The 14,912-nt window shown below is 39.6% G+C and overlaps 2 protein-coding genes across 25 annotated transcripts in view; one reads left to right on the top strand and one right to left on the bottom strand.

Moving 5' to 3' along the window:
• WARS2 (tryptophanyl tRNA synthetase 2, mitochondrial) overlaps positions 1–13,562 on the bottom strand; it is a 95,955-nt gene extending 82,393 nt beyond the window's left edge. The window contains exon 1 of one of the 3 annotated variants that reach the window (NM_001315752.1): positions 13,473–13,562. In NM_001315752.1, coding sequence (NP_001302681.1) covers positions 13,473–13,562 — 90 coding nt within the window. Of the gene's footprint in view, positions 1–12,806; positions 13,239–13,472 lie in introns of those variants that run through there. The other 2 variants (XM_085020765.1, XM_085020764.1) reach the window with 2 other exon arrangements.
• HAO2 (hydroxyacid oxidase 2) overlaps positions 13,326–14,912 on the top strand; it is a 199,242-nt gene continuing 197,655 nt past the window's right edge. For all 22 annotated transcript variants that reach the window (XR_014844324.1, XR_014844328.1, XR_014844323.1 and 19 more), the window contains exons 1-2: positions 13,326–13,705; positions 14,347–14,409. The gene's annotated coding sequence lies outside the window, so the exon portion shown is untranslated. The remainder of the gene's footprint in view (positions 13,706–14,346; positions 14,410–14,912) is intronic.

Genomic DNA, 14,912 nt, shown 5'->3' with positions numbered 1-14,912 from the left:
GCAGTCCCCATCTGACCTCTTTTCCCTACCTAGCTTGGCCCCAAGGTCAATCACTTGGGCTATGCTCTTATTAGGAACCTTGCCTTTATGTCCCCACAAAAATTCTAATCCTGGGTCAGGGCTAGAAACTTCATTCTTCACTTAAATACCTCGGTAGCCAAGCACTTTTGGTGAAAAATATCTTAAAACAATGCAGAATCTACATATAATCTAAGTTATAGTTTCTTAGGCCCTCAACTCTCAATACTGCTTACTGAGTCATTTTTTTAAACCTTATATAGCGCTCACAATGTGCCTAGTATGTTACAGACGCTTATAAATATTAACTCATTTAATCCCCACGTAGTTCCATAGACACTATTGTCTCCATTTTACAAAGGAAGAAGTTAAGGCACACAGAAAGGTTAAGTGACTTGTCAAGGACATATTGCTAGTTAATGGTGGAGCAGAGCTTTAGTAAGCTCTGAACTCTAACAGTCTTGTATAGAGTTCAAGCCTTTTTTTTTTTTTTTTTTTTTTTGCTTTTTAGGGTTGCACCTGTGTTATATGGAAGTTCCCAGGCTAGGGGTCAAATCGGAGATGTAGCTGCCAGCCTACACCACAGCTCGTGGCAATGCCAGATCCTTAACCCACTGAGCAAGGCCAGGGATCAAACCCGCATCCTCATGGATACTAGTTAGGTTTGTACCCCACTAAGCACACAATGGGAACTCCCAGGGTTCAAGTTTTCAACTCACAGATGAAGAAAATGAGGTACAGAGAAGTTCAGTAACTTGCTCAAGGACTTCCAATTACTGAGTAGAAGAACCTGACTCTGAACCCAAGCATTCTGATTTTAGAGCCCATCTGCTGAACCACTAATTCATTCCATCATCTCAGGACTGAAGCCCCCTGGAGAATTATATCCACCAAGGTTTAGAGCTCCTGAATTTCCCATCACAGCAAACTCATCTAGACACACAGCCACCTCTACCTCTTTCTCCCAGTCTCAGAGTTGATCTGTTTCTCCTAGAGTTCAGTCATTTGCTCTGGGTTACATTTCTTTCCTGTATCTTCAATCTCTCCATCTTTATATTACGTCTATACTCATGCTAAAGTCTCTCCCATCCTAAAAGACCCTACCTTCCAAAAAATTCACTTGGTCAGGTCATTCTCTACAGCTCCCTTCTCCCTCCCTGACACTTCATTTTTATGCAGGATCCTCACAAGAGCAATCCCCACTGCCTCACCTCTCATCTCCCTGTCATTGGTCTGTACCAGTAACTCTTCGAAAGCTGTTGTTGTTGCTAACATCATCAGTGATACAGCAATCAGAAACTCCAAGAGACAATTTTTAGTCTTTATCATACTATAGCCCTTCATTTTCTCTTTGAAATTTTATAGCCCCTTGGAATCTTTACATCCACACCCTGATGATTCTTTTTCCCAACTCCCTGTTGGATTTTTCAACTCTAGCCTCTCTCCCAAAGATTGAACTCTCTAAAGACAAAAATTTAAGCGCTACTAAGTTGACAGTAATTCTGTCAGTGGTCTTGGCTTTGTTACTTTTTTTGAAGAACACTCCTCTCTCTCTCCATCCCTTTTAACATGTGGTCCACATGGAACCTGGATGACCCTATCTCCATAGTCAGTGTAAAGGCGGGCATTTGACTTTCAGGAAGAGAGGAGTCATGGATGACTGACCAAAAAGTCTGCTATTTAGACAGAAAAATAAGATGAGGTTGGATAAGCTGTGTCTTTATTTGAGTCATAGATATGTTAATATATTCCCAATCAAAATTAAGGACACATGGTCTGCTAAAGAATTTCTCTTCCATTTTAGAATGTGAAAAACAATGTGGGCGATGTCGTGTGGATGTTGAAACGCTGGAATTTCCAAGACATTTTAAAGATTGATGGGTACAACTGGTCCTGGGTTTAACAAGATGTTTGGCCAATGCAGTCACGGACTTATCAGGAAGATGCTGCAATCAAACCCTTTCTCACAGACATGACATTCTATAATAGTTCTATGATTATGCTAGGTTGATTTCAGGTTTTATTAAACATGTAAATGATAAACTGGTAAGCAATTCTAACAAACTTTCCTTACCAACTGCTAAAATGCCACTAGGCCATTTTAAAAGAAGAAAATGTAAGTTCTTTGTAATGTAGATATAAATTCTCAAATCATACTACTCTACTCTTACCATGATGCAAAGAAAAATGAAATAGCTTTAGATGGGATGCTTACAAATGGCCTGTCTGTCTACACAGTATAACATGCAGTGCAGAGACGTAGGGCTATTTTCTCTCTCTCTGCAGGGTACGCCAAGATCTATAGAGCAAAGTCCTAAGAATGCCTTCACAGGTTGCTTCAAATGGACTTAAAATGAACAATTAAGAAAAAAGGCAAGGTTGATACAATAAATGAGCCTTTTACTTCCTTCATGAGTTGAGAAAGCATACTTCTATCAAGTAAAAAACAAAATGTCAGTTGTTGTATAGATAATAAACACATTTATTGAACTAGACAGTTTCCTGAGGCAAAACTACATTCAAATTAAAATCTCATCTTAATCCTGAAGCTGTCTACACTTTTCTATATACAGAGGTAACAACTGTAATGTAATATATAGAAGTAGCAAACCCCAGTATAACTAGCTACACTTATGAAAAATAAAATTAGGGCTAGAGTGGCAATAAAAGTCAGTTGTAGAGGGTTCCTGTTGTGGCTCAGCAGGTTATGAACTCGAATAGTATCCATGAGGATGTAGGTTCGATCCCTGGCCTTGTTCAGTGGGTTAAGGATCTGGCATTGCTGTGAGCTGTGGTATAGGTTGCAGATGTGGCTCAGATCTGGCATTGCTGTGGCTATGGCGTAGGCTGGCAACTACAGCTCCAATTTGACCCCTAGACAGGGAACTTCCATGTGCCACAGGTGCGGCCCTAAAAAGCAAAAAAAAAAAAAAAAAAAAAAAAGTCAGTTATAGCGATGAGTTGGAAATTCAGGGCCTACTTAGAAAACTATTGAAATGAAACCAATATTATCTTTCAATCACTTAGAAGCATCTGGAAACTTAAGGTAATAAGATCACTTATTAACTGCAGCAAACAGCAAAAATCTTCTGTAATCAGACATAAAAATATACACAAGAGTATGTGGTTTAAATTCAACAATATGCTAAACGCCAACAGTATGTACTTTCTTATGTCTTACTAGATTTATTCTTCACTGAATTCATTCATTCAGTAAATGCTTATTGAGCTTTTTCTGTTACAGGAATTATTATGTCAAAGGTTCAAGAAATAACTCATTTTTGCACATATGTAGTTATCATAGCCAGGGCTCAAAAGGAGGAACCCTTCCTGCCCCATCTTTCACGACTGGGGGGGCCTCTAGGAACATAGTCCTGGTAAGGTCGGCCTGCTGTGTGGCAGCCTAAGGCACCTTTGCAACAACAGACAGATTATCAACTGTTTCATTCTAGAGTGCTCATGAAGGTCCGAATGAACACTAGAAAGCTCTCCACCGTCCTAAAGCAAATGTCTATAAACAGAGAAAATCTAAGGAAGAACTTGTTAATTTCTATAAGAAAGAAATTCAAATTTCAAAATGGGAGCAGTCATTTCCAGCTTAAGAACAAAATTTTGTAGAACCTATACATGGGTGTTGTTACATTGCTATTTGCTTTTTATTTCAAAGAATGGTGGAATACAAACTAGAATGGGAAGAAAGGTCTTTCCAAGAAGAGACAGTGACATTAACAAAGGAGGAAAAGGAAATAGCTCTGAGCAAACTTGGAAATTCTACCTTTACCAGGGCAAAGGATCCATGTAGGATGGCAATGGCCAGAGAAGTGTTTTGGATCTGGTTTGTAGAAGGCCTTGAATGTGGGGGTATAAGGAGGCTGAATTTTATGAGAAGTCCCCAAAGGTTTCTCAGCAAGGGAACAACAAAATTAGCAAACTGCTTTTGGAAAGTTAATCTAGTCAGATCGTTTTAGGGTTAGGGGAGGAGAAGGAGAGTGTGGAGGTGGAAGGAATCAAAAGATTTTTAAGATTGGTAAGAGAAAGGCTGCCGAGTAGAATTACATACTATTGAAGAAATAGTCATCACCAAGCACGGGGGACCCATCAGGTGCTGTGTACTGGTCAAGGGACCTTACACACGTAGCAGAATCTCGAATTCACATAAAATTCTTACCGTGAGAGTGTAACTGTTAATACTTTACAGATGAGCAAACTGACATGTGGTGAGGTCGAGTGACTTGCATGATATCACACAGTCAGCCTGTAGTGGAGCCAGGCTTGACTGATCCCAAGAGCCACACCCCTTCCATCTTACCACACTGGCCCTTAGTGAGAAGCCAGTCAACGCTAAACTGACAACTATAATGTTCATGTGACTGTTGGTCCTCTAGACACTTGCTTCTCTGGGTTACTGAATTTCACAGCATGGGGGTGGCTGGAAAGTTGCCAGCCATGGCAGAAGCCACTGTTGCCTGCACGGAAGGACTTCCCTTCACAACCAAGATGGCCAGGTAACGAGTTTCCACGGAGGGCCAACCTGGCTCTCTCCCCAAAACGAGCAAGGGCTCCACACAGTCTGGTCCTTAACATTTCCCTTGGGGCTCCACCTTCATGCTATACACTTACCCCCCAGCCCAAGAGACCTCTTCTCTCTTCCAGCAAATTTATGAACTGGCTGCTCAGACCATTCTCCCCATGGGAGGACAGGAATCTAAAGCAGGAATTTAAGTAAACAGGTCCATTTCCCTTCACCATTCCATTCTCCTGCTTCTCGAAAAAGGGCCAAATTAATAAAGTGCGTAAAGAGTGGGGTTTGAGAGAATATAAAACAGAACGGTCCATGCAAAGTCTCTGTTCATGGGAGTATAAGGAAATGTTCGTGAGGAGCCCTTGGACTGGTATAGAAAATAAACTCTGTTCAATGTCACTAATTGTAAAGGCTCAATAATACCCTAATTAATGTACTAATTGGTAATAATTCACTTTAAGCCAACTTGTGAATTAAAGACTCCTCTAAGAACTTTTTGGAATAAGAAGATTTGAGAATAAAATTCTGACTTACTCCTTATAGAAATGGCCCACAATTACCTTCATCTTTCACATCGTCCCACTTTGCACCTCTGCTACTTTTGAAGAAAGTACTCTAGTCATAAATCCCAACTAGACCCTAGATAGTGGTCCCCTGGCCATCCATAAGCTTCAGCACTCACCATCTCCCCTCTTCCTGCAAGGCTGTGCACGGGTTGACCTTTTAGCTATAGACTGTATATAAACAGAACTTCCTACATGCACCTTGGGACTTATGTGCTAAAAGCCCTTATTTTACACAGGGTAATCCTAGTGGCAGTAGCCAAATAGAGACACGGAGATAAATTTACAGGACAGCTTTGCTCCTTTCTCATAATTCATTGAGACAAACAAGACGGTAGGAATAGCAACAACAAAGGATGATTTATAATTTCAACTCTGTACGTCACCATGGCAAGATATATAAGGGCTTTCACGGAACAAATTTAAAAGTTTGCATGGCAGTTATCAGCATATTAACATGGGTAATTTGTTTCAGAATTTAATTTTTTTTATTACATTTGGTACACAGAGTTTGGAATGAGACTACCTGAATTTATATCTTGGCTTTCATACTTGCCATGTGACCTTGGATGAGTTATTTGACTTCTCAGTACCATCATCTATAAAATGGGGTAATATTAATACCCACCTCATTGGATTGTAAGTATTAAATGAGACAATGCACATCGAGTACTTCAAACTATGATGGTACATGGTAAGCATCCAATAAATGTGTGCTGATATTACCTCCCTCTGACATCATATTTAGTAATAACTGAAACTGTCACAGTCCTGCCAGACTAGGGGCCAAAAATGAATTAAACATTAAATCAATCTGGGTAGTATAGTACAAATAAGAAAATTGTATCCCTTGATACTACTTAAATAAAAATGATAATTACTTATTTAGATTCATCATCATTATAAAACCAATAAGAAAAAGGGGGGGAACAGAATGAAAATTTAATCAATGAGTAAAAATTTCAGATGGCTAAATAGCGAAATATTGTAGGTTGTCCTCAAGACTAAATGAGAACACATGAACCATTCTGAAAACTATAAAGTGCTATATTAGAACAGGATGTTATTATTAATGAAAACAGTAGATTCCACTTGAGAATGTTTTACTAGGTGAGATTTGTTATTTTATGTTTTCAAATGTCTTGATGAAAAATCCACCATTATCCCCAAAACCTAAACAAGAAGCAACAAATCCAAGCTCATTCAGGCCCCATCCACTGCACAGTCACAGCCAGAGCTAAGGGAATGCTAAGGAGAAGCTGACATCTCTGTCTGTCCACTGGTTGGTGTTCCAGCCTGGAGGGCAGGGAATGTAAAAGTGGAAGTTGTGAGAACCTCTACCGGCTAGAAATCAGGGTAGCTCGATTGTGCTTTGGAAGAGACAAAGAGGCAGTCAAAAAGGCAGTTCTTAGCCCATCAGAAGTAGGTTCAACACGAGGAAAAAGAGAGTGTAGATGAGTTTTTGGTAAATGATGACAGGACTGTTAGAAGTCAAGTGATAGGGTAGTGCAAGCCTAGATATGACCTTGCTTTGCTAAGCCGGCAAGTTAAGAAAAAGTATGAAGCCTCTGACTGGGAATAAAAGATAAAGTATTGCTAAGAAATGATAAAGAGAGAAAACTATAAATCCGTGAGCAGAGTTAAATTCAGTCAAGCTGGAGTCAGTGTATCACCTCTGTGCCTATAAATTATCTCTCTGCATCTAGTGTCTCACAGAGCAGAGAAGCTTCATTCTAAAGTGACTACATTTCTCCTGTGGACAATCAGGAAGAAGGCTTGTGCCTCATGCTGCAGCCTCTAGCAGAGAAATTCCTGCACCCCTGAGTGGTGGTGGCAAAATAGGATCAAGAGCAGAACTGGAGTGTCATCTTTGTGCACAAACATCAGCATATTGTGCATCAGGAAGCTGTGTTTGGTACAAAAGAAAGAAATTAGGAAGGAAGGGAGGAAAGAAAATTGACTGCTATTATCTTAAGTACTCTCATAGCCTGAGATAAAGAGAACAAAGGCTGCATTTCTATTGATAAAATACACACATTTTCAAAGTAAATCCTCTCAAACCAGTCATTTACAGAGCAGCTCCTTAAAAAGTATCCATCAACCATATGTGGTCCTAAATCAACAAACTCACTTGGATGTTTAAGGACGCTGAAGTATTTTTCAAACTTCATCTTAAGAAATCCAAGATTGTGTGGCACCATCTCAGGGGCCTCTGCTGGTGTGTGGAGGGAGGGTGGCAGGAAGGGTAGGAGGGTCCAAACAAGCAGGACTGCAGCTACTTTCCCACTCCTGCTTTTATCTGTTTTATTTAAGAAGGATTCATGTAAGATTTTATTTGATAAGAGACTACTCCTGGTCAAGTGGGAAAAGCACAGGCAAGGCTCAGTATGAATCCTCGCACTGCCATTTCCTCGCTCTGGGACTTAGGAAAATTACCTAATCTCTCAGAGCCTTAGTTTCCTACTTCATTAAATGGACAGAACAATATTTTCAGGATTCTATATATCTGTGGAAGCCTCCACAGACAGTTCTTTTGTAACCCACAGCCATGCAACACATGGGCGGGGGTGAGGGGGGCGGTGGTCAGCATCCTGACTGTGGCTGTCATAAGAGTTGTTAATATAAATGCTCAGCATTTATTTACTATTCCTCCTCTCTATTTTCAGAAGTTACCATCAGAGGCTTCATTAGCTACTCAAAGACATTTTCAAAGAATTGAAATACTATTGTTTCTAATAAACTAAGTCACTTCATAAGGAAAATCAACCTAAAAAGCACTTTATACAAGTGGATTAATAGACTGAGCTTAAAAGGAGTTTTAGAGTGAATCCACACCAAACCCTTATGTACCATTTAAGACAAGCACAGAGAGATGAGGTAGCCTGATCAACCAGTAAAATTCCCAGCTGGCCATAGCAGCTCCTGATAGCTTTCTAGGATTAGTTCACATTGTATGTTGGATGGACAATACATGGCAGAGAAAAGCTAAGGCAAAAGTCACAGGAATACTATTCCAATTGAATGCCATTAAGATCACAGAACCCTATGATAACAAATACTAATTGCAAAATATGGACTGAAGTGACAATAGTAAATTTTACCATCCTAATTCCATAATTAATTAGTTTTGTGACATTAGGCAAATTACTTAACTAAAGTCTATTCCATATGTATAAAATAAATGTTAGTATTTGCCTTAAACCCTTGTTATGAACAGTATCTCTTCCATAGTACTCTTGATAAAATCCATAAGGTAGACTAGTCATGAGAAAACATCAAATAAATCCAAACTGAAGGACAGTCTACAAAATAATCGACCAATTCTCTTAAAAAAGGCCAAGGCCATGAGTGACTGAGGAAGCACCATAGACTGGAGGAGACATAACGATGAAATGCAATATGGAATCCTGGATTTGATCCTGGACCAGAGGAGACTAGTGGAAAAAAATGGTGAAATTTGAAATTGTCCCAAGTTAATTTCTTGGCTTTGGTAATTATATTACATTATGCAAGAAGAAACTGCTTGGTGAAGAGTAAACAGGAATATTCTGTACTAAGTTTGCAACTTTGTATATCTCAGATTATTTTAAAATAAAAAAATGTTTTTAAAAAAGAGGAACTTTTTAAAAAAGTCTTGTGTTGTGAGAACTAAATACAAAATCAAAAATTTAATATCTTGCCTATTTGTTTGCAGGCATGATTCTTTCAACTAATGGTCACATTTAGTGGCCATTAACAGTAGAACAGTATGTTAATACTGGCCAAACCCAAGTTGAGACAGCTAATAATGAAATGCACTGTTCAACTGTGATAAGATGTGGACATTTTATATTTTACCTGAATGATTACAAATATTCTTGCAAAAGTCTACTAACCATCGATATTTCACTCTTTGCATAATACAATCATAAGTTAGGGCTTAAAAAAGCATGGATTCTGTGTTTGGTCAATGATGACAGGCTTAAATTTACCTAATGCCACCAGTGTTTAAACACAACATGTCAGATCTTCATTCCTCTGACTCTGTGACTGCTCTCATCTTGTCAGACTTCAACAGTTTTCTGTCAGGCAACACCTGGCAAAATAAACCACTTTCATATAAATTGTAGACATCTCATAAGGAGAATGGCTTGATACACTGTTATTTCTGTTTTCTCCTTAGTTTTTATTTTAAACTTGAGTCTACATCTAGCCTTGAGGGGCAAAAGCCTGCTCTTGAGACAACTAAAGATCCTCAATGCCAAGCTTATTACCCAAGATTTTGCTTTTTTTAAAGAAAACATTAAAACAACATAGGAATCTCAATACTCTAGCAAAGCACTGCTGTGGCTCATCCGCTTTGGCTTCTCACCTTAGCAAGTAACTGCACAGCCAAAACTAGTAACAGGCAAATTGCTATTTCTTAGTTTTTGATAGAATCATTCATGTGATAAATATACATTTCTTTCCACTGTACTAACCCCTGTAAAATAATTTTTGTTTTCTACAAAGGTTATGAGATATCATAAAAATGTCCAATGCATCTGGTTTAAGAATCCAATTCTTCCTTCACATATTTCTGCATCTGTTCACAAAGTCTCTTTGACTTCAAAGGAAGCTTTTCAAGAGAAAAGGAAGATACATACAGGAAAAGTGGCCCATAAATTTTTAGTTTTCTAAAGCCATTTTAATAACTTTTCTAAGGCCATTTTAATAACAGCACTGTAGGACAAGTATCTCTCTCAGAGACCTAAAATATCACACACAGATGATATTAATGACTATGCATTTACCTGGAGATTTATGTTTTAAAACTTTATTCTGGGTCTGAAAGTGATAATATCTTCAATTTAGAACATGTGAAAAATACAGAAAGCTTAAAGAAGAAAACTTAAATCACTTTTTTTTTTTTTTTTTTTTGGTCTTTTTAATGCTATTTCTTTGGGCCGCTCCCGCAGCATACGGAGGTTCCCAGGCTAGGGGTCGAATCAGAGCTGTAGCCGCCGGCTTACGCCAGAGCCACAGCAACGCGGGATCCGAGCCGAGTCTGCAAGCTACACCACAGCTCACGGCAACGCCGGATCCTTAACCCACTGAGCAAGGGCAGGGACGGAACCCGCAACCTCATGGTTCCTAGTCGGATTCGTTAACCACTGCGCCACGACAGGAACTCCCTAAATCACTTTTAATTCACTATTTAGGAAGACCAAAAGAGAAACAAAAAAAGTTAATAGTTGTTTCCTTCCAGCTTTTTTCCAGTACCTATGTTTACATAAATATTTACTTGCAAACATAATGTTATAATTACACTATGAAAGCAATTTTACATCTTTTCTCAGTTGGCCGTTCAAAAGATTCCACTAGTCTTTCAAACCATATTTTTTCTTTTTGGCCACGCCTGTGGCATAAGGAAGTTCACAGGCCAGGGACTGAACAAACAGCAGCCACTGCAGCGACAACAATGGATCTCTAACCCACTGCAGCACAAGGGAACTCCTCAAATCATAATTTTTAATGACTGAAAATTATAGGGGGTGGGGGAGGAATAAGTTAGGAGCTTGGGATTAGCAGATACAAACTACTATACACAAAATAGATAACAAGATCCTACTGTGCCCAAGGAAATATACTCAATATCCTGTAATAAATCACAATAGAAAAGAATATGAAAAAGAATATATATGTATTTACATATATATATATATATATATATAACTGAATTATTTTGCTATATGCCAGAAACTAATACAACACTGTAAATCAACTATACATCAATTAAAAACTATTTAAAATTAGGGAGTTCCTGTTGTGGCGCAGCAGAAACAAATCCAACCAGTATCCATGAGGACGTGGGTTTGATCCCTGACCTATGGTATAGATCACAGATGAGGCTCATTGATGTGGCTGTGGCACCGGCTGGCAGCTGTATCTTCGATTCGACCCCTAGCCTGGGAACTTCCATATGCTGCAGGTGCGGCCCTAAAAAGAAAAGCAAAAAAACAAAACAAAACAAAACCAAAAAAAACCCTCAAAATCCAAAAAACTAAAAAAACAAAAAACAAAAAAACCCAACTACTTAAAATTATGTGTAGAATTATGCTTTAAAAAGTGCTCTTGCTTATATTTATTTCATATTCTACTCAAACCTAAATTAAAGGTTTGGAAAGAGTCATCTGTCCTGAAAATTTTACATCCTGAAACAATATAGATTAAAAAAAATTTTTTTTCTTTTTAAGTTTTATTGAAGTATAGTTGATTTACAACGTTGTGATAATTTCTGCTGTACAATAGGGATTCAATTATACATATACACACATCCATTCTTTCTGTAGATTATCACATCCATAGATTATCACAGAATATTGCGTACAGTTCTCTGTGCTATACAGCAGGTTCCTGTTAGCCAATCATTCCACATACCAGTGTGCATATGCCAATCCCAAACCCCCAGTCCATCCCTCTGAAACAATACAGATCAATAGTTAAGATTACCATATTCATAAATACCACCGAAAAAAGTAGATATTTAAGAATTCTTTTCTTCGGCATTTACGATGATTTAATGCCCTAAATTTCCCTGGGCAAGCATTAGTGGGCTGTATTTTGTTTTTCTTTCTCTCTCTGATTCTCTATTTCTCATGACATCCTCAACACTTAAGTTGGTTATGAGAAGTTTGGGTCTATGACTTAGTTACTTTTGATCCACAGGTTTTAATATGCCACTATTAGCTATAGATATAGTAATCAACCAATTCCAGTTCTGCTGTCTGAAATATAAAACAACACTGAAATACCTAGTTTGTTGACAAATACCTTCCCAGTGTAATATCCTTTATCCTTACAAATCTCATGAGGCCCACGGCAATGAAGGACACTTAAACACAGAAAGCTAAATAATTTATGAGATGATAAGACCAAGCAGAACTTTAATCTTGGTTTTCATAGTTAATGTCACTGTTTTACTTTGGCTTCATAATCATGGAGCCACTGATTTTCCAAAGCTTGAAGGAACACTAAGTGCCAACCAGTCCAACCATTCCTCCACCCATCTTGCTAAAGAAAATAAACCCAATGAAATTAAGTGACTTGTCCTGTCACACAGCTAGCAAGTGACAAATTCCTTCACCTCCAGTTTTCTTTCAGTCCAGTACTCTCTCCACTAGTTACCATAAAAATCCTCACACGTATACATTACGACAATGAATATGCAAGGATGCCAAAAAACCACCTAATAATCACAGAATCTCGTGTCTCCCCAGTTCCCTGGAACTTTGCCCAAGAGATGTAGAAATGTATGGCAAAGTGCCTACCAATGAGATTGCACGTAGAAGACATTTAGTAAATGTCTAGGTGAAGTAAATTTCTGAATGAAAGAGTATACATACATACGCATATATAAAAATTATAATATATATATTTTTTCTTTTGCTATGAGGGTAAAAAACTAAATACTGGAGCTCCTGTTATGACCCAGCAGAAACGATTCTGACTAGTAACCATGAGGTTGCAGGTTCAATCCCTGGCCTTGCTCAGTGGGTTAAGAATCCAGCATTGCCTTGAGCTGTGGTGTAGGTCGCTGACACAGCTGGGGTCCTGCGTTGCTGTGGTGTAGGCCGCCGCTGCCTATTGGACCCCTAGGCCAGGAACTTCCATAAGCGGTAGGTGCGGCCCCAAAACGCAAATAAATAAATAAATAAATAAAATTAAAAAAACTAAATACTGACAGGACAGGCTGAAGACCACGTCCGTGCGTTCAGCACTGCCAAGTAATGCTAACAGCAGTGCTGCCAGGAGAGGACGACCCCTTAGGCAGCTTTCCGAAATTCCTTCATAGACCCTCCTACTTCCAGGCAACGAGGAGAAATCAAAGTGGAAGATGCATTAACACTGGGTACCTCACTGCCAGAGGGAGGACGTCAACGCCTACTTAAAACGGCCCAATTCCTAACAAGATGTCTTCTCTAATTTCTCCGCCAGACCCTTTGTTTGCTGTTACGGAAAGAAGAGTAAAAACAGCAACAGAATCAGGACAAGATCGGGTTCCGGAGAGACTGGCTCTCTGGTCTTTGATAACTTAACACACGTTGCGGTTTCCCGCATAGCCAGGCAACTGAGGCGCAGCACCGGACTCTCACGGCCCCAGACAGAGGCCAAATGGGAAAGCGGCGGCGCGCTCCTCCCAGAGGGAGCGCGTTGCGTCACTACGTATCCTTGCAACGTCGCCACGCCCCGTGTAGGAAGACAGTCTTAGGCGAATGGAACTTAGGAAGGAAGTGGCTCGCCACTTTCCAGAGGGAACAGGCAGAGAGGAACAAGCGGAGGGAGGAAAGCGGGATGAGAACGACCTAATGGGATGGGAAACTGACGGAAGAAGGGCTCGCTTCAGTTACCTGGGGAGCGAGAGCAGCTTCGGGTCCTTGATGAAGTGCCCGGATGAGGTTCCAGCACTCACGCGCCTTCCGCATTGAGTGCAGCGCCATCTTGAGAGGGGCGGAGTCGTCGTGACATCTGCTCAGAGAGGAAGTCCCAGATTCGCAGCGCTTTTGCTTGCCGCGCATGCGTCTCTGCCCTCGGGGCGGGCCTCTGTGCTGGTGCCTGAGGAGCTCCTGTCTTCGTAGAACAGGTGGGGCTCAGGAACTGGATGAGGCTTGGCTTCAGTATTTGCCCTGGGGTCTTAGTTTTTGCGCAGGCTTCCTGAAGGGACATTCTCCTTGGGAATATTTGTAGTGCGTTTTTAACTAGAAGAAAGTCAAGTAAGTTGCCTTTGGGATCTTAGCCATCCTGAGGCAAGCCTTTAAGAAGTTTCTCTAGGAGTGGAGTCTCCCCAATTCCCTTAAAGGGTAGTAAGTAAGTGACCTCATTAATGCCTTCGATCTGCAAACGTTTGTGGAAGCCTAACATCTGCTAGGTACTGAAGATGGAAAGAAAGACACCTATCTTACCTTCAAGAAGTGTACAGCCTAATGGGATAGAAGATAAATAAAAGATTTAGGTGTTAACACTCTTTTAGGTGTTACAGAAGCAAATGCCAAAATTGGGAAGGTGGGGTGGTTAGGACTGTGGTGCTTCAGCCTTGTCCAGGGAAGACTTTAGGACCATGATACCTGATGGAAAAAATTGTTTTGTATTTTGGCCTAAATTATGAGAAGAGTTAACACAGAATTCTTGCTTCTGTTAATGCACCCAAAAAATCTATCAGTAAAACTATAACTGGGAAAGATTTGTTAGAATGCTTTTATGTGTTTTGTTGTATTTATCCATTAGGGAGAGGTAGGAGATAAATGCAATAAGGAGGCCATACTCTTAACGGAACTGAAATCTAATAAGGTAAGACAAAACTTAACAGTTAAAACCATACAGCAAAAATCTCATGAGAGTTATGTACCTGTGATGTCCAAGCATAATTGATGTATACGGGAATAAGCAGGGAAGGAATTGTGGGAATGAAGGGGAAAAAGCACAGCTAAGGAAATCAAATCTTATTCTTCAACAAAACTGACCAGTTTGGTTTTGTCTCTGTTAAATTTGAGGTGCTTGAAGCACTTCCAGATATGACACCAGTTAGATAAGTTTGCACCTTAGGAACTACAAAACAGATGGTAATTCAAGGAAATCTTTGAGACTACAAGGTAGAGTTTGTGGAGTAAAAGTAGTCAGATGATGGAAATTAAAAGGAGTAGCCAAAAGATATTTAAAAGCTCCTCAAGTGTGGTATTACTGAAACTCAGGAAAGAGACCTTGCCAGCAGAAGTGATGCTTGATCTCTATGAAAGTATATGGTATCTCTTGTGAATGTGCAATTTTGTAAATGCCTAAATGTTTTGTACTCA

Source organism: Sus scrofa, chromosome 4, assembly GCF_054392235.1.
Source record: "Sus scrofa isolate SSC_HxYL_T2T_F1_AM1 chromosome 4, Sscrofa_HxYL_maternal_Yorkshire_Landrace_v2.0, whole genome shotgun sequence".
Classification (NCBI taxonomy): Eukaryota; Metazoa; Chordata; class Mammalia; order Artiodactyla; family Suidae; genus Sus; species Sus scrofa.
Note: the sequence above shows the minus strand (reverse complement) of the source record. Positions and strands in the feature narration are given on the sequence as shown.